Source organism: Protopterus annectens, chromosome 13.part0, assembly GCF_019279795.1.
Source record: "Protopterus annectens isolate FY-2018-M chromosome 13.part0, PAN1.0, whole genome shotgun sequence".
NCBI lineage: Eukaryota > Metazoa > Chordata > Ceratodontiformes > Protopteridae > Protopterus > Protopterus annectens.
The window spans coordinates 691,110,752-691,136,128 of record NC_056747.1 but is presented as its reverse complement, the minus strand read 5'-3'; the positions used below and the strand labels follow the sequence as shown (position 1 = coordinate 691,136,128).

Sequence of the window (25,377 nt, the reverse complement as noted above, 5' to 3'; positions counted from 1 at the left end):
TTTCTCGTCGCTATTACTTCAGCTAGGAGGGTTTCTGAACTTCAAGCCCTATGTGTAAAACCTCCTTATTTGACCTTCCACAAGGATAGGGTTTACCTCGGGACCAATCCCTCATTCCTTCCTAAGATTGCTTCCGAGGCAAATATTAACCAATCTATTAATCTGCCAGTTTTCTTTCCTGAATACCAGAACAAAGGAGAATACAAACTACATTCTCTAGATGTGCATAGACAGCTGCATTTTTACATTCATAGAATGGCTGGTCATAGACAATCCGACCAGTTGTTCGTCTCCTTTGCCAAATTTAATTTAGGTAAATCTGTGTCGAAGGTCACCTTGCCGAGGTGGATTTCACAATGCATTCTTTTGGCTTATGAAAGTTCTGGCAGGCCCGCACCTCAAGGAGTCCGTGCTCACTCTACTCAGTCCATGTCTACTTCTGCTGCCTTTTGGGCTAGAGTACCCCTGGATGCTATTTGCTCAGCAGCCACTTGGGCTTCACCTCATACCTTCATCAACCATTATAAATTGGATATTATCTCTAGAGGGAGAGCATCTTTTGGCTCTGCAGTGCTCCAGAACATCCTTCCATGAAGGCCGCCCAAGGTACAGGTAGCTGGGGACTCTGTCCTAAAGGTTACTGACAAATGAAGTCAACTACTTCAGATTAAGAAGTTATGTACTCACCATAACATTCCATCTGAGTAGGTGGACTTCATTTGTCTGCAACCATCCCACCCTCCTTCCCCCTGACCTTCGGATGTTTTTTGGCCAGACGTCTTTACTCTGCCCTTTTAAGGAAGGTAGTTAGTTTCCTTTTTCAGCCTTTTTGGTTATGGGAAAACTTGATCTGAGGTCAGTCAGGGATGGCAGGGGATTATGGGTGAAGGAGAGGAGCTAGGAGCTCGGATCTAAGCTGTGAAAGATTGCCGGCTCGGATCCGAGGTCGGATCCAAATCCCAAAGGTTGCAGACAAATGAAGTCCACCTACTCAGATGGAACGTTATGGTGAGTACATAACTTCTTATTTCACACACTGTTTTATCAATAGTCAGTTTAGCCTGCTTCATTGGCATCCCGCTTGTCTGGTAAATGTGTCATGTTCTGTCTCTCTTTTTGCATTTTTCACCAGATACTCATCTTCCTTCTCCTTCATAATTTGCCCCCCCCCCCCCACTTCCTGTCTTCCCATCTCTCTTTTTTTTTCTTCTTCTAACATCACATTATGATCTCTCTCTGGTAGCTTCATTTTAGGTACCCTATATATTTTGTTTCTAGGTTTTAAAGAAGTCTGTGTAGAAGTCCTTCCCCATCTCATGTTGGAGTTGTATGTTTCCTACATTCGGTCTGTCTTGCCCTAAGTGTATTACCCATGTCTCATTCCAACCCTTTTCTGACATTTCCTCCTGAACTACAAAGTCCTGTATGAAGAGGATGGCTACCCTTTTCATGTCCCACCAATTTACTTGTTCTGATACCTCTTTTGAGTGTTGTCTTCCTGCCAGCTTGCCTCCTGCAGTAGACATACATCATTACATTCTTTAATGGATCTCTTTATTATACTTTTATTTTCTTTTAATTTAATCTGATATCACTCTTCCTATGTCCCATGTTGTAATCACTATTTCCCCTCCCCTAACCAACCTCGCTTGGTAGAAAGACTGTTACTCCTCTCCTGTCCTTGGCATCTAATGTGCCTGTGTGAAGCATTTAATGCTCAGCTGGCTTTGGATCTCTCCACTTCTTCCATATGACCTAACTTTTCGGTCTTTTCCCCCCTTTTTCCTGTCTCCAGTGTAGAACTTCCCAAATCTTTCACATTCACCTTTCTTTTTGTCATCTGCTGTCCACCTAGGCTTCACTGCCCCCTCTTTGCTTTATACTTTTCACCTTTGATACCCAGCGTTCAGCATTTCTCCCCTCCACACTCCACAGATGTCTCAGGGAAGGTCAGCTGTTTCATTCTGTCATTTTATTTTCAGGGTGGTCTCAAATGAAAATCTGTAGATGAACTTAAAAAGTTGGAAAAAAAGTAAATAAAGTCCAATCCTAGTCCCAGTGCATGCCACCTTGTATTTCTTCTTCTTTATAGACTCGGTACTTCTGTAAACTTATAGTGCACGTCTTCAACCTTTTCCTGACCATTGGGATAGTACCTTTCCTGTCTGATCATTTCTATTCCAGTATGTGTATTTCCTTTGTCCTCAAAAACTATAGACTCATATCCATCCTTTGTCCCTTTACCAAAATTTTTGAAAAATATTATATGTATATCTACTGTCTGAGTCACAAAATGGATTCAAGCCTGTCCCTAGTGCAATGACAGTAGTCTGTAGACTTACATATAAAGTTTACTTCACAGAGAAGAATGGCTACTAGCAGGAGGTATATTTATTGAAGTGAAGAGAGCATTTGAAAATGTAGATCACTTCCTCGTGATGCAAAAGCTTAGAAACTTTGAATTAAGCCCAAGTAGAGTAACTCGGCTCATAGACTTATCTCTTCCATACAAAATGTTGTCATTCGGAGAGGTCACCAACATGCCAGACTTGTCACATTCTTTGCAGGGATCCCTTTAGGATTCAGCTAGGTCCCATCCTGTTGTCCCTGTATGCTAATGATATAATTGAAAACATAACCCCCCCTCCCCCAGTGATAACTCCATATGCTGCTGATATAATTCTTCATTACACAGTGCCTTCCATTACTTAGAGCCAGGAAAACTTTAATTTTCTTTTTTTCTTTTCCAAAGTAGGTCAGTGGCTCTCAAATAATAATTTAAAATGAAACCTAAATAAAGTAATAATCATTTTGTTCAGTTCTTCTCAAACATTGTACAATTCCAGTTTTCTTGTCTCTTTGACCTACACAAAAGACAAGGTCCAGCAAGTATTACTTTATAAATTGCTACTTATTGGCCTCTTTTTTTCCTTTAAAGAACATGTAGAAAGTATTACTGACAAAGTCATTAAACATTGCAGAACTTTTTTTTCAGGTCATCTTGCTCCTTAAGCTCACAGGGGATTTGGAATAAATATCCCTATGCCCAGATTCAAAAAGACCCTTCTCATAACCACAGTAAATTCCAGCCAAAATATTGAATGTATTCAAACCAAGTATCAGTAATATCTGTCACTTCATCCCACTTGAAGTTAGCACACATCATCACTACTCTGCAGTCTAGGACACTAATTTCTTGCCTAGTCCTACCTCTTGCTAACTAAACTTTTAAATTTCTCCACTCCAGCTATTGCCCTATTTTTAAGACAGGGACAAGGATACAAAAGTCAAGCATAGCAAACATGGAGAAAGCAGGTAAAAGGCAGATAAAACCAGTATAACTTTAATAAACATAAAATAAAGTTAAAATCAGTGTTGCAGAGCTCAAGGATAAGTGCTTTTGGCAAAAGCCTTCATCAGATCTACCATGAACTCAACAGACTGGTATTTAAATAAGTCAGAAAGTTCCTTGTTACTAAAAAGACCAATCATCTCAGAATTTATCTCCTAATATTCCACCCTTTCAATATAGGTTTTAAGGGAACCATCCCATTCATCCCTGTGGATTTGTCAGCTTGTAGTTCTGAGATCTATCTTAATTCAGCAATTTCTGTCCTATTTACTAAATCTCTTGCTCTTTTGCTCTCATTGACAACTTCCAGTACCAAAAAACAGAATTTATGCCTAAGGTAGGCAGAGATATGTTGACTCAAAAGCATTATTTTTATTGTGTAATTGTATATCACTCAGATGTCGTAAGATCCTGTCCTTAAGACATCTTTTGGGTTTTCCAGCATAAAAACTTGTGCATACGCAGCACTGAGCAACATAAATAACATTCCTAGTGTTGCAATCTGCATACATATTTGGTCTGTAATTATGCCCTGTGATCGGATATATAAAACAGTTCCTGGATTCTGTATATGCACAGGATTTGTTTTTTCTAAAGAAAATGTACCATTTTGTGTGCCAGTCATAATAGGTCTTGTCCAAGTTTTATTCTGACAAAGTAGCTGTTTTCAGGTTCTTCCTGTTCTTACAACAAAAAACAATGCGCTTTATGTTGTCATCTGCCGTATGAATCTTCCAGTTATTCCTGATAACTCGGCATATCTGTTTTATGTTACTGCAGTAAGTTAGTGAACACCTCCTTCTGTTAACTTGATCCACACTTCTTCTCATTCCTTCAGGTGTTTCTTGTGTGTTGTTATCCATAAAATAGGGTCGTCCCCTAGTGTTGTGAAACAATCTATTCTCCATGATTTTATTTTGTACCTCCACATCTTTATAACCTCTTTGTTTGAATTGTGTTCTCTGTCATTCTAGCTCTGCATCATAATCTTGTTCTTTAGTGCAAAGTCTAGAGATTCTTAGTAGTTGTCCCTTCATCACATATGGGTAAACATGTGTAGGATGTGTACTAGATCGGTGTAACAAGTGATTTCTCCAACAGTCCTTCTTATACATATATGTATTAATTCTGCCATCCGTATTCATTTCAAGTATGACGTCCAAGAAATTTATTTTAGTTATCAAGCTGTTGAATCCACGGTGGTGCAACGGTAGCTTTGTTGCCTCACAGCAAGAGGTTCTCCCGTTCTATTCTCAGCTAGTGTGCGGGGGGTGCCTTCTGTGTGGAGTCTGCATGTCCTCCCCGCAGGTCGAGTGGCGTTCCGAAAGACATGCGTGAATGGGCATGTCTACTTTGAAGGTTGAGTGTTGAGCTGCCAACGCGGCACCGTGAAAATCTACTGCCAATCATTAGCGGACCGGAGTTCCGCTGTGGCGACCCCTAACGGGAAAAGCCGAAAGACGACAACAACATCAAGCTGTTAGTTTCAAATTGTAAAAAAAGATATGGTATTGTTCAAATATTTAGTGAAATCTTTAAGTTGTTCAGTATCACCTGTCCATAGAAAAAAATGTCATCCACAAACCTTTTTATAATGGGGGTATAATTGAGCCACCAGCTCATCGTGTTAAACACTTGAACAGATTCCCATTGGACCATAACTATGTTAGAATAACTGTTGGCACAAGATGTGTCCATTGCAACTCCACACTTTTGAAGGTAATATTTATCACCATAGGTAAATACGTTTTTCTCCAAAATTGTCTGTAGTAAGGAACAGATTGTAGAGATGGTAGTATTATCAAAAATCCTCTCTTGTCTCAAAAATTGTCTGACAGCTTTGATACCAAAATCATTGGGAATCGCAGTGAAGAGATTCCTGCGTCCATCGTCACCATTGTAAGATTGATGGTCTTATCCAAGGACTTGAAACAGTTAGTGTGTGTTCTGAGGAAATGTGGAGTATCTTACAGCACTGTCTTTCCTTTGTGGATGAATATCTTTAACTTGTTTTCTACAAAAATGGATGCAGGCTCTGTAATCCATCCTCCTCCTGATACTATAGGATGCAGGGGGGATTTAAACCATCTTTATGGACCTTTTCTTCCAGCACCGCATCCAGTGGTTGAGATGCTTATGAAGGTCTGCGAGAAAGAGGTGTTAGAACTTTAAAATAGCAGGAATCAGAAGGATTTTTATAACTTGGACTCACAAGAAAGGGAAGCACTGCAGGAACTGATAAAAGATGACAGTATAGTTATCAAACTTGCAGACAAAGGAGAAGCCATTGTGATTCTAGACAAATTAGCATATCATAATAAGATGCTAGATATGCTCAATAATGAGGAGACATGCAGAGTAGTTCATAAATTGAAAGTTAAAGCAAGTGAAAGATAGTCTTTATGATCTACTGATGACATATAACATCACAGATGAGCTATTTGAATGTCTGATGGTCTTGGGACCCTTGATTCCCATCATTAATGGCGTACCAAAGGTCCATAAAGATTTTTTTGAAGATTCTTAGGGCAGACAACATAAAGCACATCATTGGGGAAGAACCCTGTTTCTGTTATAAACTAGAAAGAATCTGAAACAATTACTTTGTCAGAACAAAACTGGGACAAGACCTGTTATGACTGCCACATGAAATGGTGCATTTTCTTGTAGAAAATACAAAGCCTGTGCATATATGGAATCCAGAAACTATCTTATACATCTGATCACAGGGCGTAATTATAGACTAAATATGTATGCCAATTGCAGCACTAGGAATGTTATTTATGTTGCTCAGTGTCACTTATGCACAAGTTTTTATGTAGGAAAAACAATAGGTATCTTAAGGACCAGATCTTACAATCTGAGTGATGTAGAATTACACAATAAAAATAATGCTTTGATTCAACATATCTCTGCCTACCCTGGGCATAAATCCTGTTTTTGGTACTGGAAGTTATGAATGAGAGCCAAAGAGGAGGATATTTAGTAAGTTGGACTGAAATTGCTGAATTAAGCTGGATCTCAGACCTATAAGCTGGCAAATCCCCAGGAATGAATGGGATGGTTCCCTTAAAACCAGTATTGAAAGGGTGGAGACTTAGGAGATGAATTCTGAGATGACTGGTCTTTTTAGTTACAAGGAACTTTCTAACTTATTTAAATACCAGTCTGTTGAATTCATTGTAGATCTGATGAAGGCTTTTGCAGAAAGCGCTTATCCTTGAGCTCCATGACACTGATTTTGACTTTATTTTTATGTTTATTAAAGCTAAATTTGTTTTACCTGCACTTTACCAGCCTTCTCCATGTTTGTTGCACTTGATATTTCTGTTTTTATCCTTATTCTGTTTTGGTCAAGCCACATTTATTTTCGAAGTAAATCATTTTGTGATTATTTTCATGCAGACACACACAACTCACTGGCAGTCAATAGATGAATAGAGGTTTTTCAAAAGTGCTTTGACCAACTGAAACAAACTTGCCTCCATGAGAAAAATGATATTAATCTCACAGTTTAGGGCAAAACTTCCAAAGTACCTTTCTTAGCTGTATCTGCTTCTGCTTCATCATCAAGGGCTAACTTGGGCTTTTGCTAGTACTTGCCATTAATCCAAATAGTAATTTCACAACATTTTAAGTAGATTGCATAACTACTTATTTTAAGTATGCAATGTAAGCATATTTTTTTTGTCCAGCCTTGGTCTTTCCCCGTATAGCTCCTCCTTCCCCAGGGCCACTGTATTGGGGAGTCACCACAGCATGTCCATTCACCAGATGGATCCCATTCCTCCAAACAAGAATGACCTCTGTTGCCATTCAAACTGGGAATATATCCCCATGACCTGGGAGAGGAGAAAGGAAGTTGGGACCATCATACTGCAGCCAAGCTGGGATTTTCTATGTCCTTCCCTGTCAACATTGCTAATGTCACTTGAGTAGGCTGAGTGGTAAGTAGAGCATGACCTGCAAAGCAGTGACTACCCGAAGCCCCCAGGCAGCTGCGCCCACCTGACTATCCTGCATGCCCAGCTTAGTGATTGCTCTGAGCCTCCACCAGGACTCATTGAGCGATCTGTTATTATCAGCACACAGCCTTCCGCAGGATGATGCACCCTTCCTCCCTGCTAGCTGCATCAGACAAGCCAAGTCGCTAATCAGTCCCAGGTTGCCTAGGTCATAGTCCTTCATCCTTCTTTTTACCACATATGGCTACATGTGTTTATTTTAAGTATTCTATATTAGCATTAATATTTTTTCTCTTTTGTCTTTTATGTCTGTTGTACTTGAATCAGAATTGCATTTACAATTTCTTTCTTCATTAATCTCTTGTGTAAATTTATTAATCTATCTCCTTAAGTGTATCCACTTAGTTGACTGACTGTGCAGTTGAATGTTATGCTGTAGCACAGAGATATATTTTAATGCAAAAGTTCTGTACTAGAACCTCTTGCAACATACTCTGAATGTAATTGACTCAGTTTTATACATTGTGCCACATAACAAATTACACATTTTGTTATTTGCCTTTATGCCTGGATCTTGGGTGAAAAAGTTCCTTAGACTAGTCCACCTTTCCAGTTATCAAGATAAATAACATATGTTGAATCTGTTTTCTCAGCTGGTTGTTGATGTCCTTGAAGCCATCTTTTTTATCACTTCCATTATTTCCAGTAGCATTCCAAACCTCGAGTTCTTTGTTCTTAGCAACATTCTGTAGCATTTTCAGGATTTTTCCAACTTTCCTTCCCTTCTTTATTTAAAGGCTGCTTCAATCACTCACCTTCCTGTTTCTGAAAAATTCCTTATGGATCAGTATAGAGTTGTTGGATCACACAGACATCCTGGTGGCTGTCTTCCCAGCTGTCCTCCTTAGATTAGTGTTTTACTTAGCTAAATGTGGTGAAAACTAGAATAGTTATATATTGTTGTGCAGTTATGAGAGGTATTCACCATAACCTTGTGACTAAATTGTCCATATTGTCAGAGTGGATTTCTTCCCTTCATTCCTTATAGTACTGTTTTATTCCTTATTGTTCTGTTTTGGTAGTTTTGCTGCTGTACTGGAGAGTTTGTATTGCTGAAGGTGTTCAGCCTGCTTATTCTATTTTTGGTCAACCGAAAAAGTGATGGATTAGTCTGCAAACAAGAAAAGGAATAGATGCATGAGAACAAAGTATGGTGGCCAATGGTCATCTACCATGACAGCTTATGTTATAAAGCAATGAAGGTAGTGCCCATGAAAAGTAAAATATTGATCATAACCAGTCAATATACAGCCTTGCTGAAACAGAACAAGCAAGTCAAATAAAAACAATAAAACCACACATGCCATTAACAGAAAAATCAAACTAAGATAAAGAAGTATGTGTGTTTTGCAAGGGGGTCAAGCTCCTCTATACCCCTTATGGGAGGTGCCACCCACATACTTCCTTACTTTCACTTTGAAGTCACACCACCTTGGAGTAAGTGCAAAGCTTGCTTTTCATGCATATCGCAGACTTTTTCTGACTATGTGCTCGTGATCTAGAAATAAGAAAAATAAAGAAACCTTTGCTAACAAATCCAAAATGTGCACTTCCAATGCATCCCTACCAACGAGTACAACAGCAAAGTTCTGTAATTGCTATAACATTTGGTTGAGCGTCATTTGAACAATTCTGCTAACATTAACCAACCTAATTTAAATCACTACCATTACATCTTTTAAACAAAACTAAAAAAAATGCATATTAATCTCACCAAAGGTCTATTACCTAGGATAAAAAAAAGCTTAGGAAAGAAAGACCCAGCACTCTTTCCTGCAAATCCAGAACAGTATAACTTTGTACTGGGAACTCCTATAGAAAATGTACTAAACTGTTACACTAAGTATACATGATTAAAGACTTTAACCTTGACAAACTAAGCTTTGATGGCTTATAGGGAAATTCCACAGTAATGTGGTAAATTAGCCTGCTATCTGTAAAAGGGCCTAATGGCAGGGAAGTTGAGTATGATGCCTGTAGAATTATTGTGCTGTGCATCATGACTGTTCCTCTTGAATAACCATCCAGTTAATTATTTTACTAATAGTACCTGTCCCTGACCACCATGGCAGTTACTGTTTTTGTCCCACAGAGAGAAGTAAATTTTCTGTACCACTTAAACTGAGGAAGCACTAGAAACTAACTTATTACTTACTGCCTTCTCATAAGTGGTCCTTCCTTGTGCAGACTATGTATGGTGCATGAGGAGACCACATTTGGATTACGGTGTATATTTCTAGAGACTCTGCAAGGAAAGGGAGATAAAACAGCTGGAAAGCATTCACATGAAAGCCAGCATATCTCTCAGCTGCCCAGATATTTACATAATGTCCAGATTTTTCCCTCATATCTTGTCTGTTTCTCATAAATGATTTGAAACACAAATTTTAAGGATTGAAGTCACTGAATGATAAAGTACATTCAGCTTTTAGACTTTATATTATTTAGAAAATGAACGGTAAGCCAAAACTTATTACTCTAGCAACTTTTTAAGTTAATAAGAGCAATATTTAAATCTTGAGTCCTGATTTTGGCCTTTGTTCCCCACATTATTTTTAGCTCTTCCAGATTTCTTGTGCTTAGAGGTTGGCAGGCATGAAGGCCACAAAGATGGTAAGATTGTTGAAAAAGTCGATAAATAGCTTCTGAAACTGCTGAACATATATGCATTAGACAGTGCTAGGGCAGACCAATCAGGAATATGGGTCCAAAAGGCACAACCTAGAAAAAGTGAAGCACAAAGATAGAAGAGGAAGATGAGGCTATTAGAAGCATTTTGGAGGTACATGTTTTAACTTGTATCATAGAAAGTTTTTTTAAGGGGGGGGTTTGGAATGACTGAGAGGGTGAGAAATTTATATTGGATGCAGGCAGTAGCTATTTAACAGATGCAAAGAAATGGACAGACTGAATAAAATTTTTCTCTTGTTCTGCCACCATACTGTGTAATGTAGTGTTTTACAGCGTATACATTTTATATTTAGCAGTCCCGTCCCCTCTGGACAATATTTCCTCAGTATTGCTCAAGGTTAAAAAAGTAAAGGTGGTGCAGACAGATTTCCCATAAAACAGTCTGAATAGGCCAACCAGATACTGTAAAGACAGGGATAGTTCAGTTATCTTTTAGTTTGTACTTCACACATCTATACTTTCTTCCAAGACTGCACAAATATGGAGTCCCTGGCAGAAGGGGGGGGGGGGGCGACGGCACGGGACAGCAGCACACTGATGACTTATGCTTTTGTGAATTGCTTCATTCACTAGATACTAGTCGAACTTTCGCTGAGGCATCTTTGCTGTAATATCAGATGCAAGCACTCCTGTTACTGATTTAAAAAAAATGTAATTTACAGAAGTTTTCTAAAAAGAATCTCTTGTTATGCAACAACTGAAAAGAAGTAATAAAAATATTGCAACAAAGAAAAACGTAAGAAAATTTCCCAACTCCCACCTTTGGTGTGTCATTCTTAAGTGTGTGTTCATTTATAAAGTGAATTAATTTTGAAGAACTATGCAAGCTTTGCTGCATGTTGAAATTTGTCATGCTGTGTTATGGAATTCCTGAGCTCTTAACAAAACAAGCTCTCAATTGGCCAGTATGGGCTGTGAGCTTGAAATTCACTTTATTGAATCTTTTGAGTATGTGCTCTTCTGATAATGACAGTTAATGTTATGCATTTTTCTCTGTTTTGTGTTTCCAGATGAGCCCATCCGTCTAAGACGAGAAGTTGTACTCCTAACTGATGATAGAAATCTGCGGGTCAAGGCATTAACACACAATGTCCCAGTTCGGGATATCCCTGCCTTCCTGAAATGGGCTAAAGTGGGGTGAAGAGAATCAAGCTGGAACTAGAGTCAGTACTCTGAAAATCCAGAGAGCGTCAGTGGAACAAGGCATACAAGCCCCTGGTCCAACCCCTGCCTCAAAACAACTACAACAAAAAGCAACAAACATTTTATTAAAAGTAAAAGAGCAAAATAGAATCTGCACCATAAGATTGTGTCAGGTCTCTGCAGTGGGTGGGAAGGGAGAGCGTGAGGCAGAGTAGAAAAGTTAAAAAAGATAATTGCTCTAAGGTTGTTCTGGTATGAAAACTAGAAGCATTCCCGCTGCTGGAGCTTTTAAAGGGATGTTGGTCAGTCTGTACACCAGGTGGCGATATTGTTCCCCCAGTATGAAGTGCTGAGCTCTTTTGTTAAGGCTGTCCCTGTTTCTAATCCCCAAAAGTGTGGGTGTGGATGCATACATGCCATTCTTTGTGTTTTCTGCTTTTCACCTTTAGTCTGCTGGGAGCAACTATGGTACATTATTTGAAGTTTTTTTTATGTAATTCAGCAGGATCATAGATCATGAGCAGTTTTCTTCAGTATTTTTTAACTAAGTCCTTAATCTAGTCATCCCTAAAATTACTGTATGATAACAGTTCTTAAAATTAATAGCTAAGCATATTTTTACCTTAGAAGTTCAAAAGAGCTGTGGTTCTTTGGTCATTGCATCCCATACCTTAATTGTTGTAACAGCAGGAGATGACATTGTGATACGCGTAGCCTCTACAATTCTGAAGAGAAGTTTGGTAAACATATGTAGTCTTGCTTAGGATGTTTTTTTTTTTTTTTTCATTCGTTTTGGCATAGAAGAAACAGCAATTTTTAAGTTCTGTATTTTATTTTTTTCAGTGCAGCTTCCTGCTTGGTACATTTGTTTGATATGCATGATGTGTAGGCTAACTGTAGCAGCCAGAAGCTGCAGTTTGCTGAAGAGTTACTGATCTGACTGCACAAAAACAATGTTGCCTAAGTCATTGCATTCTGAAGTTGTGCACACATTTTGTTCAGGTTCCAAGTAGTAAAGAAAATCTTTATTTGGTCAAGTCATTGTCACAGAGAAGAAGTGGCAGGCTTTCTAGAAGTATTTTGTGTGATTGTTACATGATGCACTTCATACCTTGCAAATTTTGGTTAATTGCTCCTTTCTGAGTAAACTTTGAAATAAAAGTGTTTAGTCATCACCTAGTTTCAGTTTTCAGTTTTATAGATTACATTTTAGTTTTATAAGTTGTACCAACATTCAGAAAAACAGGAAACCGAAGATCAGAATTCAGTGCTTATCTCTATTGGTGTGCATGGAGCTCAGCCAGCAGAGTTGAGTTTGTCTGCATCAAATGTAGAGCCAGACCTCTTTCCTTCCATGGTTTCTACGGGGATGGCATGATTAAGTTGAAGGGCTATAACTTCAGCAGTACACTGAAGGAGACATGAGTTTCTGTCAGCAAGAATTCTGGTTTTATGGAATTTTTGGTAGTATTCCATTAAATCACTAAATACAAAAATTTCACTTAACAGCTAATAGACATCATATTTGTTGTATTTATTTCCCTTAAGTGTGTGATATGTGCAGTATTATTTCTTCTAAATGTGTTAATTTCTTGACTGATTAAAAAAAAACAATGTGCTTTTTGTGTAATTACACCAATGTTAAAGAGAAGGAAATGGGGGTGCAGAAATATATAAAATATGCACTAAATGTATTTTGTTCGGTTCCCAGCAATGCTAAAATACCCCTTACATAGGTGATATAGGATGTCTCCTGATTGAGTTTATGTAATTGTAACACTGTTATCATATTTTAGTAGTTACTTTTATAAGATTATAAACTGCTTTAGCTCCATTCACTGAAACTTGCTGGTCTCAAATGTGACAGCAGGAGACGAGAAGAACTTTGATTCTTTGCTTGGATTCCATGTCTGGAAAGCACATGACCATCCATAAGACCAAAACTGAAAAGTGCTATTTGTTTTGGTTTCATTGTTAATGCTGCTTCGTTGCAGAGTAGCATTTATTTGTTGGCTGCCATATTTTATTGCCTTTTTCTTGCTTGGTGTAAATATACAAACCATGTGTTTCTGCATTCCTAATTAATTTGAAAGTCTGTTACTGAGCTGTATATTACCTGGATTTCATAGACATTTGGTCACTTATGGAACATGCCAGCAGTATTTGCACATCTTTTTCTTTCTGAGTTTAAGCCATTCAGATGTGTCAGAAATCTGATTTGCACTGTCGTATTCTTCATGGGTCAGAGTTGAACAGCAGTCATTTACATTTGTGATTACAGATCTAGTACTGTTGACTGTATTTTGTTTTACTACTTCCCATCACCATTAAAGGTTACATTTTTTTTTTGTGCAGCAGTATAAGAAATGTCACTCACCCGACCTGTTTTTTTTTCCAAGCAGTCAAAGGTTCATTCCCTGTTATCACCATCATAAGGGTAAAATTTGTCTTGCATTACTGTTTTCCTTGTAAAAATCGGTGCATGTTCCCTACTTTCTTGGTTTCTTCTGTCTGCTTCAGAGTAGCTGCTGTGTTTCCATTTCCAAATAGTTTCATAGATCATTTGAACTAGTTTAAAACTGTTTTACTGGCTTTTCATACCTTGAGAATTTTTTTTTTTTTGAGAAAGCCTGTATGAGTGCTATATTGGAAAGTAATGTCATCCCCATTTTATTGAGTGAATAAAAGTTTCCATGGGAGACAGACTGCCCCTGAGGACTTCCACTTGATTTTTTTTTGCCTTGTAGCCTTGAACGACATTAATTACAAACACTGTGTTAGGTTTAATAAAACAACAGAAAAAAGGAAGCCAAAAGCTTTTCTTTTACAGGAAAATTATTGACTTTTGAAAACATCAAGGAAAGGAAAATCTAAAGAAGTTATTTAAGGATTATTGAAAGCTAAAGATAATAAAGATGCTGAAAAGAAAAAGGAAGGGATAGAAAGAGTAAAAGGAAAAACGAACTTCATTCATTCTCTGGCAATCCCCAGTCTGTCAGAAAAAAATGAAAAAAAGCTGTAATTTTGCAGCTTCATAGTTCAGATAGTTTAAGCCACTGAGATCAGAGAATACCTTAGAAAAAAACATTGTGTGTATAGAGTAGTTCCAGCTTCTGATCCTAGAGTTCTAAGTGCAAAAAGTGAAAAATTCTTAAAAGGTTTTTTCATGTTTTTAAAGCACATACATGGATTTCATCGGTGGTGAAGCATTCCTTTTTTATGTTTGCCACTTATCCTTCATCTCTGGATGAGTTAGTGGAAGTATTCATGCAAGCACAGGAAATTGTCCTGGATTGCCACCACTTTGCATAGGAGAATTTCAAGGGAATCAAGTGGCAGCACAGGCCATGGAAGGACATGTTTGCCCTGTGGTATGCTAGATTGTCAGAAGTCAATAAATAATAACTTTCCAGATACCTAAGTCAGTTTACCCCCAACAGTGTATTCCAGATTTACACAATCTACTTCTGTTGTCAGGATGAACCATCTCCCACTTTCGTCTTTGTCTTCCTGAGAAGAGAAGGGATTTATGTGAAACAGAATGCGTACCTCCTTTACATATTGGCACTAATTTGGATGAGCAGCCTTCCCTAGCATTTGAAAATGTATACCCATAAGGCACACTAATAATTTGTCAGAGCATTATTGGTAAATTGAATATGACATTTTGTCAATCAAAAGGGGTGTTATAAGTGACCGAGCTCAGGAAATATTATCCCTGGGCTATTCTTCTTCCTCCTCGATTTAAATCTTTCCAAAATTTGACAAAGGCTGTGGGCAAGACTATATATATGGATCTACTTATCCAATTACATTTGTCAAATACTACTTAAGTCGACATGCATAATGTCAAATCAGATTGATTGACATTATGCATGTCTACATGCTACTACACATTTGCTAAGAATTAATCTTGGCACATCCAAAACTTAAAAAAGAGGGAAAAAACAAAAAAAAACAAAGAAAGCATTGTTTTTAGTAGGGGGCGGGGGGCTGTGCCCCCCTCCCCCTCCTTATTATATATTCTAAGTGCGAGATTGCACAATCCCTGTAAAAAAGAGTATATTCCCCAAACAGGGAATTGTCGATTTCACACACCTGTCAACATTCTGCATAGTCGACCTACTTGGGTCAGCTAAACAGATGTTGACAAAAGTTTTGACCTTATTCAGCTGACCCATGGGTCGTCTTTTTAATTGCAAAGTTTCCAGAACCTCAAATTGCTTATGGTCGAGACCATAAGATCGAGGTTTTGAAAGTTTGAAATATAAGTAAAAAGAAAAAGTCCCTCCTGCACCCCCTGCTAATTAAATATACCAACTCTGAGATCGCACTACAGCAAGGAAAGCGGTAAATATACAATTTCGTCCTGTACGGCGATATTCATTTAAATGGTTCGAAGTTTCAAAACCTCGATCTTATGGTCTCGACCATAAGCAATTTGAGGTTTTGAAAGTTCAGAATTTAGAACTATATGCATGTGTGTGTGTGTGTATACATACAGACACACACACACACATATATATATATATATATATATATATATATTTATAGAGCTATATACATATCCACTCACATACATATCCACACACACATATATAGATATAGATAGATAGTCTGCTAGCCCCTCCCCCCAATAAAAAGATGACTGGTTGTATACAGCTTGTACTGAAAGCCAGGAGCTATAGAAGAACCTAAGAGAGGATCAGCTAGAGTTCCCATTTATGTCACCCAGTATCAAAAGAAAACAGAAATTGTTGCAATGCCTCATATAAGAAGCTAAAGTGGTGGACAGATATGCTGAAAGTGTGTACACATTTTACTGCTTAACATTTAGAATCTACTTAGCATGGTTTAATAACAAAAGTTTGCTGGGAACACAGAAAATAATTTCATATTTCCCTTAAGCCCCTTCTTTAGGAAGCAAGAAGAACCTCAACATAGAATGCAAAATACAAAGGAATAATATAGTGTGTCCCAAAAGTTTTTTTTTTCTAATTACAGATTACATCAGGCAATTAGGTTCTGCAGATACTTTTCCAGGGTTATTATGGAATAGGGTTTTATTAGAAATATATTCCAGGTTACAGATCATGCTCTTTCCCTGCTTATTTACATGTTGTCTTAAACTGCAAGAAAGGGAAGAGAAATGTTTAGGGACATCATGTGGAATTCATTTCTTTGTGGAAGTGAATTTCTTTAACCCTGGCAGTCTAGTATCCATGTCTGCCTGCTCTTTTTTTGTTTTCCTAAGTGGAAGTTATATGCACTACTTAACTGTGCCATCTCTACACATCCCAGCTAACATTCTTTGCTGGAAATTCCTACGTTTCCAGGTGGGGTAGTTTATTTAACTTTTCTTTCTTCCTTTCCATTACTGCAGTTTTATTTACAAAATGTTTAACCCCATTTTTTTTGCTTACTAAAGGAAACAGCACATTCAGATTTTATGTGTTTATGTACATTTGTTAACCAAAAAGTTCCAACTACTCAAAATCAATATTCAGTGGAGACTTGGGGAGAAAAGTTTCATAATTTGAGTGACTGCTCATTTTAGCTCAAGTCATTACTCAATTAAGCAGAGTCTAACAGTAGTGAAATAGCTCTTCATATTAATAGACATGACATCAACTCTGACCAAATCCTTTACCAGAACATCCAAAAGCAGTCAGTCTTGTGCACAGTGCTAGCCATTTGGCCAACACCACAGATTTTCATCCAGAGACAAATGTAAACGTCTCTGTTTATGAACAGCATGATAAAAAGTCTCATTGAGGCAACACCTAATGCTGCTGGGGTTTTCATCACCTTGCATAGAGCTCATTGAAAGATTCTGTATGCGGCAGGCCAAGTGGCACCTAAGAACATACAGAATCAAGCTACAGGCTGTTTACAATTACTCTATCCATTTTTGCAGCAGCTGTAAATGCGCTGTTTTGGTGCATGTTGTCATGATTCTTGACTTTGGAGTTTTTTTCTTGTATCTGTTTCCGTCTTAGAATCTTACAATAGGTGCTTCAAACTAGGATTCAGGAGCTGATGCCCTTTTTCTGCAGATTCAGGCCATTTGGTTGCCAAAAGAACAGTCTTTTCATCTAAATATAAGAGAATGAAAGAATATTGCTTTCACCCTAACATCATATAAATATCTGCTATGACTGTTAAAAAAAAAAATCAACAGTGTTGTGTTAAATAAGCAGACAGATATGCAGTGACATTTGGTAATGAGTGTTGGATTAAATGGTCATCATATGGGTAGTTTTTTTGTCAGACCATCCAATCAAAATACTCTGTTATGCACCCTGAGAAGGTCATTAATGCCAACTCACATACAATAACTTCTGCACATAATGTATATGTGGAAAGCACATCTTTTGAACCTGTTTGCAACAAAGAACTGCATTCATATACCAAAGATTTGTTCTCTTCACTCACATTTGTTATGGAAGATGGATTCTTTCTCATTTTGGTAGATTTAGAACCCGCATTGTCTTTCTGCTCTTTTCAATGATTTAAAAAAAGAGCATTTTGAGGTCAGGACAAACGTTTTGCTTGCTGTACCACTGCCTTTCTGCACAAACAATGCTGTCTGTACAGTATGGATCATGTTGTCATGCAAGGCCTCAAAATGTCCAACTTTCTGCCCTGGAAGATTTCCGTTTTACAGTTCATTCCAATCATTTAACATTTTCAGCAAAAGTAATTCACATTATAATAGAAGCCTACATTTCTTCCACTACAAAGTCTCTAAGCCCCAATTTTTGACAGTTGTAGAACTGCTGGATTATGTAAACCACATGTGTAGGACTATTATCTTCTTTCAGAGTGTACGTGTTACCAGTTGTCCAACAGGTATCAGTCAACCCTAAGGTGAAAAAAATTTCTCAAGGAAATTTTGCAGCTAAGACTTGTTGTCAGCCTGCAACCTTCTCTATTTATGATTTAAGCTTTATGTCTGAAAAGCTGGTATTCCTTCCACTCATGCGAACTTTACTGGTAGAAGCTATTCTCAGTAGCACGTTTCTGAGCTTCACACCATACAGATTTCTGTCAGAAGTAAGCAACAGTTCACACCTGAAGTAATCTCTGCTCTCTCTCTCTCTTAAGTCTTTTTTTGCCACCAGCCTTCTTTCCAAAGCAGGAAGACTGTAAAGAAAGATTGTTATACTTTGAATGTGCAGCTTAGATCCTGAATGGATGAATATAAAGACGTCAAGATATAATGATCTCATTTTTTTCATGCTGAGCAGAAAGAGCCTGTGACCAAACAAAATTTTTATTGTGAGAAAAACTACAAGATGTTGACCGTCACCATCAAAGTATATTCTTATGGTTAATGTTTTAAGAATCTTTATGCAGAACATGGGTAAAGCTGTAGCCTGGACCTTCAGTAAACTGTACAATTTGTTAGTGTACAAAAAGTTCCAGTTTTGCAAGGTATCCTGAATTAGTCAAATAGTGTTGTCTGAGATTTTGCTCCTTTATTGTACTGCTGCAGAAATTCTTCACTTGGTGTGGCATTACATTGTTATGAATCTTCAAGGGAGGCTTGCAGGAGGATATATTATTGGTCACGTCCCCCATTTATACTATTTTAAGCCTGCCTGCTGAAAGTTGTGTCGCACTTAGTAGACATCAAAATATGTTTATTTTTTGTTAGAAGAATTGAAAGTAAAATAGGGTTCTGTTGCTTTAATATAGCACATTTACCAATAGGTACTTCAGGAGTATTATTGTGAAACAAACAAACATTACTTGCATGCAGCAGGGCTTTTACAGCTTGAAAAATAGGCTGGAGGAAATGATGTTTGTGATCAGAAGCAAGTTTATTATACTGCTTCCTAAGTATCTGGCCAGTGTGCCACTGAGTGTTATGTTTTACAGTAAAGTGACTCAGTGTAAGATCTCTGCCTAAAAGCTGCAGGGTCTCAGGTTCAAGCCTGATGTCCAGTCATCATTTGTGTCAAGTGTTGCAAGTTCTTCCTGTGAGTGTGTGGGCTTTTACAGATACTGTTCTTTCCTCAAAAAAATGCTGGTTAATTAGCTTCACTAAATTGTCCATATAGTTTTCATACTGTATATTTACCTTTGCCCTTGTTGCCAAAGTCATGGCTTCTTTAAGAATCATGAATTAGTCCACTTATTTGGTTAACAAATGCTAAAATACATGTGTGCATGCATAGTGTACCAAGCCATTAGTATTAGAGTGCTACAGGTGCCCAGTGCACTACCATGTGAATAAGAGCAATTGTGCAGTACAACTTCTATACCCTGGTTTTATGTTGTGTGTTTCAATTTGTAGAGACTACCAAGATATGAGAGGGTCATACAGTGTAGTGTGGTTAACGTAAGTTCAAGTGTCAAGGGTACAGACCCAGATAGTCATATTACAGCGTTTCTTCTTAGATTGTTTTGCTGTAAGACATTCACATGGCCACATAAATTTACCTGTGTGTAAGCCTTTCTTAATGAAAAGGAAGTAAACTGGGCAGTTTAACCACTAGGACCATGTGTGGTAGTATAATGTATGTATGAACCTGATTCACGTATCAAGACAGCAACTCTGCTCCTTATGTATTTGGGTATGCAGCACATATCTTGTATAGGTTCATAGGTTCATAGATTAGTACTAGGCTAACTACCTTTGTGGGCCATTTCAAGCCTAGCCAATTACCCCATGTGAGAATCAAACCCTGCACCTTGTGTATGTAAGGTAAACACCTTAACTATTATGCCATCCTCCATTATTGTGCCTGAAAGTCTGACTGATATTGTTCAGCACATTTCACAACCTTGTGCTTTAGAACAGGATCACAATCAGTGGTACATGTGGTAAGACAATGGTGTTCCTTCTATGCGCTGAAATCATCACTTGACTATGAAGTGAATTGCACACTCCGGCTGCAAGTAGTGTAGCAGTGTCTTTGGTTGTGCACATGTGTATGCTTGTGTTGGAAAAGCCTTTTGTTTGTATTATAGCCTTATTTATTTTTGTTATTGGAAGTGCATTTTTGTGGCATGAAGCATGTGTCAGGCTTTGGGGCACATCTGTGGGTCATTGCTGATTTTTAATTTGATGGTGCTAAGCGATCATATCTTGCCACCATACCGGGATATCAATATTTTTGTTCTGCATTGAAGCTAATGGGACACTGTGAGGGATTATGTCCCTTGTCCACATCTTTCAGTCATGGGCCATTGCCTATTCATGTACTTGACTTATTTGCATGTCTTTGGCATGCCACATTCAAAAATGCATTCCGTATTCATGCCATATTCTTGATTTTGGCTATCTGTGAATCTCTCATAGCGTTCGCATCACAATTTCCATGTATACTGGCTCTGTACAACAGAGTGTCATGTTTATGAATCCCACCCTAGGAGAATTTTTTATAGATTGTAAAATGTGGTAATTGTTCCAGTTATTTCAGAGATGAGATCTTGCCTTGATTTATACATTGTAAAAGATGGTAATTTAAAATATCAATTTTTATGATTTTGAAGTAAAACTTTTATCTTGCCTGCAAAATGATTTATGGCTCACTAGAATCACATACATTTGCAAGGAAGCTGAAATCCATCAAACCTGCAGGTTGCGCTATAATATGTGGTGGACAGCAAGAATCAAAAGCTACTTTAATATCTTCACAGATTAATAAAAATCCATTCAATCTCGTATAGATCCAGTGCATAATCATAGTAACACCTCTCACATTGTCCTTCAACACATGATGTCATACATCAGGTGCTGAGGCCATGAGGCAAACACTGCTGGAGTCATGATATTGTATGATAAACCAGCCTTTGTCATGTTCTTTTCCTTAATTCTCATGCTTTCATTAATGCTCTGGAAGAGTTAGCATTTGAATCAAGGCAGAGAAAATGTAAAACTAGCATGTTTATTTCACAGAGAGAGAGAGAGATTTGACATAGATCCACAGCACCATAGTTTTGCTGCTGTAGGATGTTTGGTCTTAAATCACATGAACTGTCAATATATTTTTGTAGTTTAGCATCAGTACCAAATGCCCATCCTGAGGAAAATGTGCAAAAATAGCCTTGTTCTTTACCATTCCTGTGTGCTGCATTGGTTACTGAAAACACAGCAATTCTCTAAAGCACATCTTCAACCCCCACACACACACACACACACACACACACACACTTATCCTGCTCTGTAGCTGTGAAAACTGATGCAGTTCAGTGCCACCTTATCTGGTCTGCTTATCCCAGAATGATTTCAGAAGAAGGGTCAAGGGAATGGATTAACAGAGTGAGTTTCCTACTGCTTATAAACATTTTCTTTAAAACAATAGGTCGAGCCTTAGTTGCCGTGTAGTTCTTGAATGATGAAATAATGTGTATCATTAGATTTTTGAGAAAAAAATCTAGTTCTGCAGAGTGAAGTCATTCATCTTTTCGACTTTCCTTCATTATACCATATGATTTATTTATTTAGCTGGTCATTTCATAATTTCATTAAAGAGTGAATTCAGTTTGTTTTAATAGTTTTTTGGTTTGATCTGAATACACTGAAGTCACAAGTCAACAGGCAGTGGTGTTAATGGAACTGTGACCTTGATTTATTTTGGCCTGGGATCTAGAACTAGTAAGAGTGCTAACTTAATTCCTGCTGATAATGTAGACTGTGCAACCTGCTTGTTTCTAGTTATTTGACCAAAAGTAAGAATATAATCTGAGGTTTGTTCATTGGTCCACTGAATCCACTGACATAACATTTCTCTAGGAGTCACTTAGGAAACTGCAGAGGCTTTGCTCCCAAAAGGTATAAAATGACTGTAATTCTGGAACTTTATAGTTTGTCATGGCATTTTGCTTTATTGTAGTCTATATTTACACTCCAGAAGGTACTCTAACTGTGGCACTCATATTGAAACATGACTGCTTATAGGCTACATTTTTAGATCCACAATGTGTCCATTTCTGTCCCAGGAAAAACGTGACTTAAGTGAATGTTTGTGTCATGTGATCCTCCAGAAAAAAATATGTTTAGATAAATTTGCTGGATGTGTGGCACACAGTGATGAAGTCCTGACTGTAGCCCAAGTTACCTAGGTTCAGCTTGCAGGTACAGATGGAGTAAATGGTCAGGGAGGAATAAGAATGAATAGCTGACACCAGTTCACCCATCTTGGCACAGAATGATGTCTGTTTGGCTCTTCAAGTGCCACCTACTGGAGAGAAAGGTGGTAGCTTGAAAATGAAACAGCAGTCGTAAAGCTTTTCAGCAAAAAGTAGAGCATATGTACTTTAACTGGAGCATTCTGGAGCATTTCTCCCTGGGCCTCCACTGAAAACAGGATCTGTGGAACCTAGTCGGACTTTCCTGGTCAACAAATGTTAAATAAATAAATAAATAAATAAAAATTAACTAGGTCAGGCATGTTGAAGCATGTACTTAGGCTGAATGGCAGGCTGGTTGCTGGAAACCACAGGGCAATAGGGAAGTTAGGGTGAGCAGATGCAGTTCGTTGGCTGTTGACCATTGCCTTCTACTACTTACAAAGTTTTTTTTTGGCCAGGTTACTACTGACTGTATTTCTAGGCTCCTCAGTAAGTCCATTTTGTCAAGGGCAACTTTATTTTGAAGCAAAGTATTCCCATAGCCATTCACTGAGTGGATACCATTTCTCTGAATGAGAAGACTTCACAGCTACCCAAGTTGTGAACCCCCCCCCCCCCCGGTGTGGTCAGTGAGTGGAATGGAGAATGTGAGGATATCATACTATGGCTAGCTTGGATTTTCTGTGAGAGGCCTTACCCTCTGGCATGATTTACTAGAAGCCACTGCTTGAAGTTATGCGTGATCTATGAATGTTCCCTGCTACCCAGGATTTCCAGAATGCCTGACATTTGTTCTGCATCCTGGCCTATCCAGTGTGTCACCCATCCCTCTTCCCAAACAGAGACAATTAGGCAAACCCTCATTTCTGTCTGGCCTGTACTCTTGACTTCTTCACTCAAAAATTCTTCACAAAGCCAAAAGTAATGTTGGACAAAGGACCCAAATCATGCACAATTTCCAAGTACCACTCTAATGCAGTTAGAAAGTTAATAGGTCAGAATCGGCATGCATTTTTATGAAGAATCAAAAGTGTGAAACTCTGCAGTCTGACATTATTGACAGACTTTGATTCTCAGTGATTAACCAGAAAATAAAAAAAAATGTTATGAGGGACAGGGCAAAAATATGAGGCAAAATCAGGGACATCTCAGGGGTGTGCTCCTTCCCTGCCAGCTTCAACAGGTATCTAAACTGCTAACTCAGGTTGCCTGGATCATAGTCATGATTTTTTTTCTTCTTTGCCAATGGAGCCGGCCTATTGATGGCCAGAAGAGTTAAATGGCTATTTTACTCTCTAGCCACCACCACCACCATCACTGGGAGATGTAGATTGCTAGAGGCTAAACAAGACAGATGAACTTAAAGATCATTTTGGAGACTGGAAGTTGGGATAATCAAGGCTGCGTCAAAAGAGAAATACAGATGTTTAGCTAATTAAATGCATGTAAGTGAGAAAGGCTTCTTTTTATTTTTTATTATTCATTTATTCAGATTTAACAGAAACGTTACTGTTGAAATGGCAACCCATTTAATTTGCAACCTTAATGGAAGATTCCTCTTGAGATTTAACCTTTGACCTTCTACCCTGTTGTCTTTTAAGTAGACACACAAAAATTGCTTCCTGCAGGTCATTAGTACCCATCTCGCTGTGGTCTGAATGTATTGTCATCTGTTTTAATGGATGTCATGTTATCATGTCATTATGACTGAAAATATAAAGACAGAAACTCCCAACATAAAGCTATTTTGTCAAGCAGCATGAATAAAGAAAAATAAGCTGCTGAAGCTTACAAAAGTTCAAAACTTGGTTTTGTTGAAACTGGGAAAATTGAAGAACTGTATTTGATTTAGTGTATTGTTCCTTTATACTAGACACCTACTTATTTTTATGCAAATGTGTCTAGGCACATTTGTTGTATAATAATTATGCACATTTTAACATGTGGAAATAGTCTCCTGAAGCTTGGAATGTCAGAACATGACAGGCAGAATTTTTACTTTTGGTTTGTTTTGGCCAGTTGTTCTTTAAGTGGCATGCATTTGGCATAATTTCTACTGCTCAAAAGACTGAAAGAATGTTTTAATGTTTATTTTTGTAGCATAAATGTGGCTTTAAGGTTTTCATCAAAGAAACCTAGGGTTTCTTATCATTTATGTGTTGTAGTATCTCACAGTGTAAACATGCCAAACTAAGCTGAAGAGTAGTAGTTTTAAGCTCTGGAGTTCTGCTTTGCCTCCAACAATGGTGCTCTAAAGAGAAGTAGCTAAACAGACTATTTTACTCTAACCGGAAGAGTATGTAGGAGCAGAGCCATGCCTTGTGCTTTTGTCTTATTCATAAATTTATCTCACTAGTGGTCTGCTAATTTTTGTGAGCTGAAGACATCCTTCTAATGCTTGCTTACACAATTTATATGGCAAATAAGTGGCAGATGTTATGTCTTAGGAGGAGATGATAATCGTGTGGTATAAGTGAAATGATGAGCCAGTGTCACTTGCTTCTTTGCTGCCAAATTATAAGATGCTTATACACTGCCCACATGTCGGTGTCTGCGATTTAGATGAAAGATGCTTCTAAAAGGTATGAAATGTTTACAGCTGTTAAGATCTTCTGCAGGTACACATATTCTAAATCTGAGTTATTTACCCTCCTGTACATTTACTTACTGCAGTGGATAATTTTAGAATTGTAGTTATTATTCCTGTATACAGAGTTCTTTGCACTTTTCCTTGGTTTGTAGACTGAGGGTATATGCAGGACCTTTCTCCTTAGAGAGCCTTTATATCGGTGTCAAAAACTCCCACCAGTAAATCAGTCCTTTTGATTTGATTATTTTGCTATGTCAGATTCCTAACCCAGTTGTAATCGAACTTATTATGTGTTACAATTTCTTTTTGCCCTCATTATTTATTTCATGCTAAGGAATGACACCTTTTTGTCCTGATAATGTCACGCTGAGGAATAATTTTTCATTTCAGGAGATGTGCAAATGTCTAGTTATTACAAATTTCTCACCTTATATATCCCGCAAGACAGAAATATTTAATAAAAAAAAAATATATATATATATATATATATA

The 25,377-nt window shown here is 37.8% G+C and overlaps 1 protein-coding gene across 2 annotated transcripts in view; it reads left to right on the top strand.

The window, feature by feature from the left end:
- SMG6 (SMG6 nonsense mediated mRNA decay factor) overlaps positions 1-12,386 on the top strand; it is a 3,859,488-nt gene extending 3,847,102 nt beyond the window's left edge. For both annotated transcript variants that reach the window (XM_044054377.1, XM_044054376.1), the window contains exon 19: positions 11,079-12,386. In XM_044054377.1, coding sequence (XP_043910312.1) covers positions 11,079-11,209 — 131 coding nt within the window. In that variant the 3' untranslated portion in view covers positions 11,210-12,386. The remainder of the gene's footprint in view (positions 1-11,078) is intronic.
- The last annotated feature ends 12,991 nt before the right edge of the window (positions 12,387-25,377 follow it).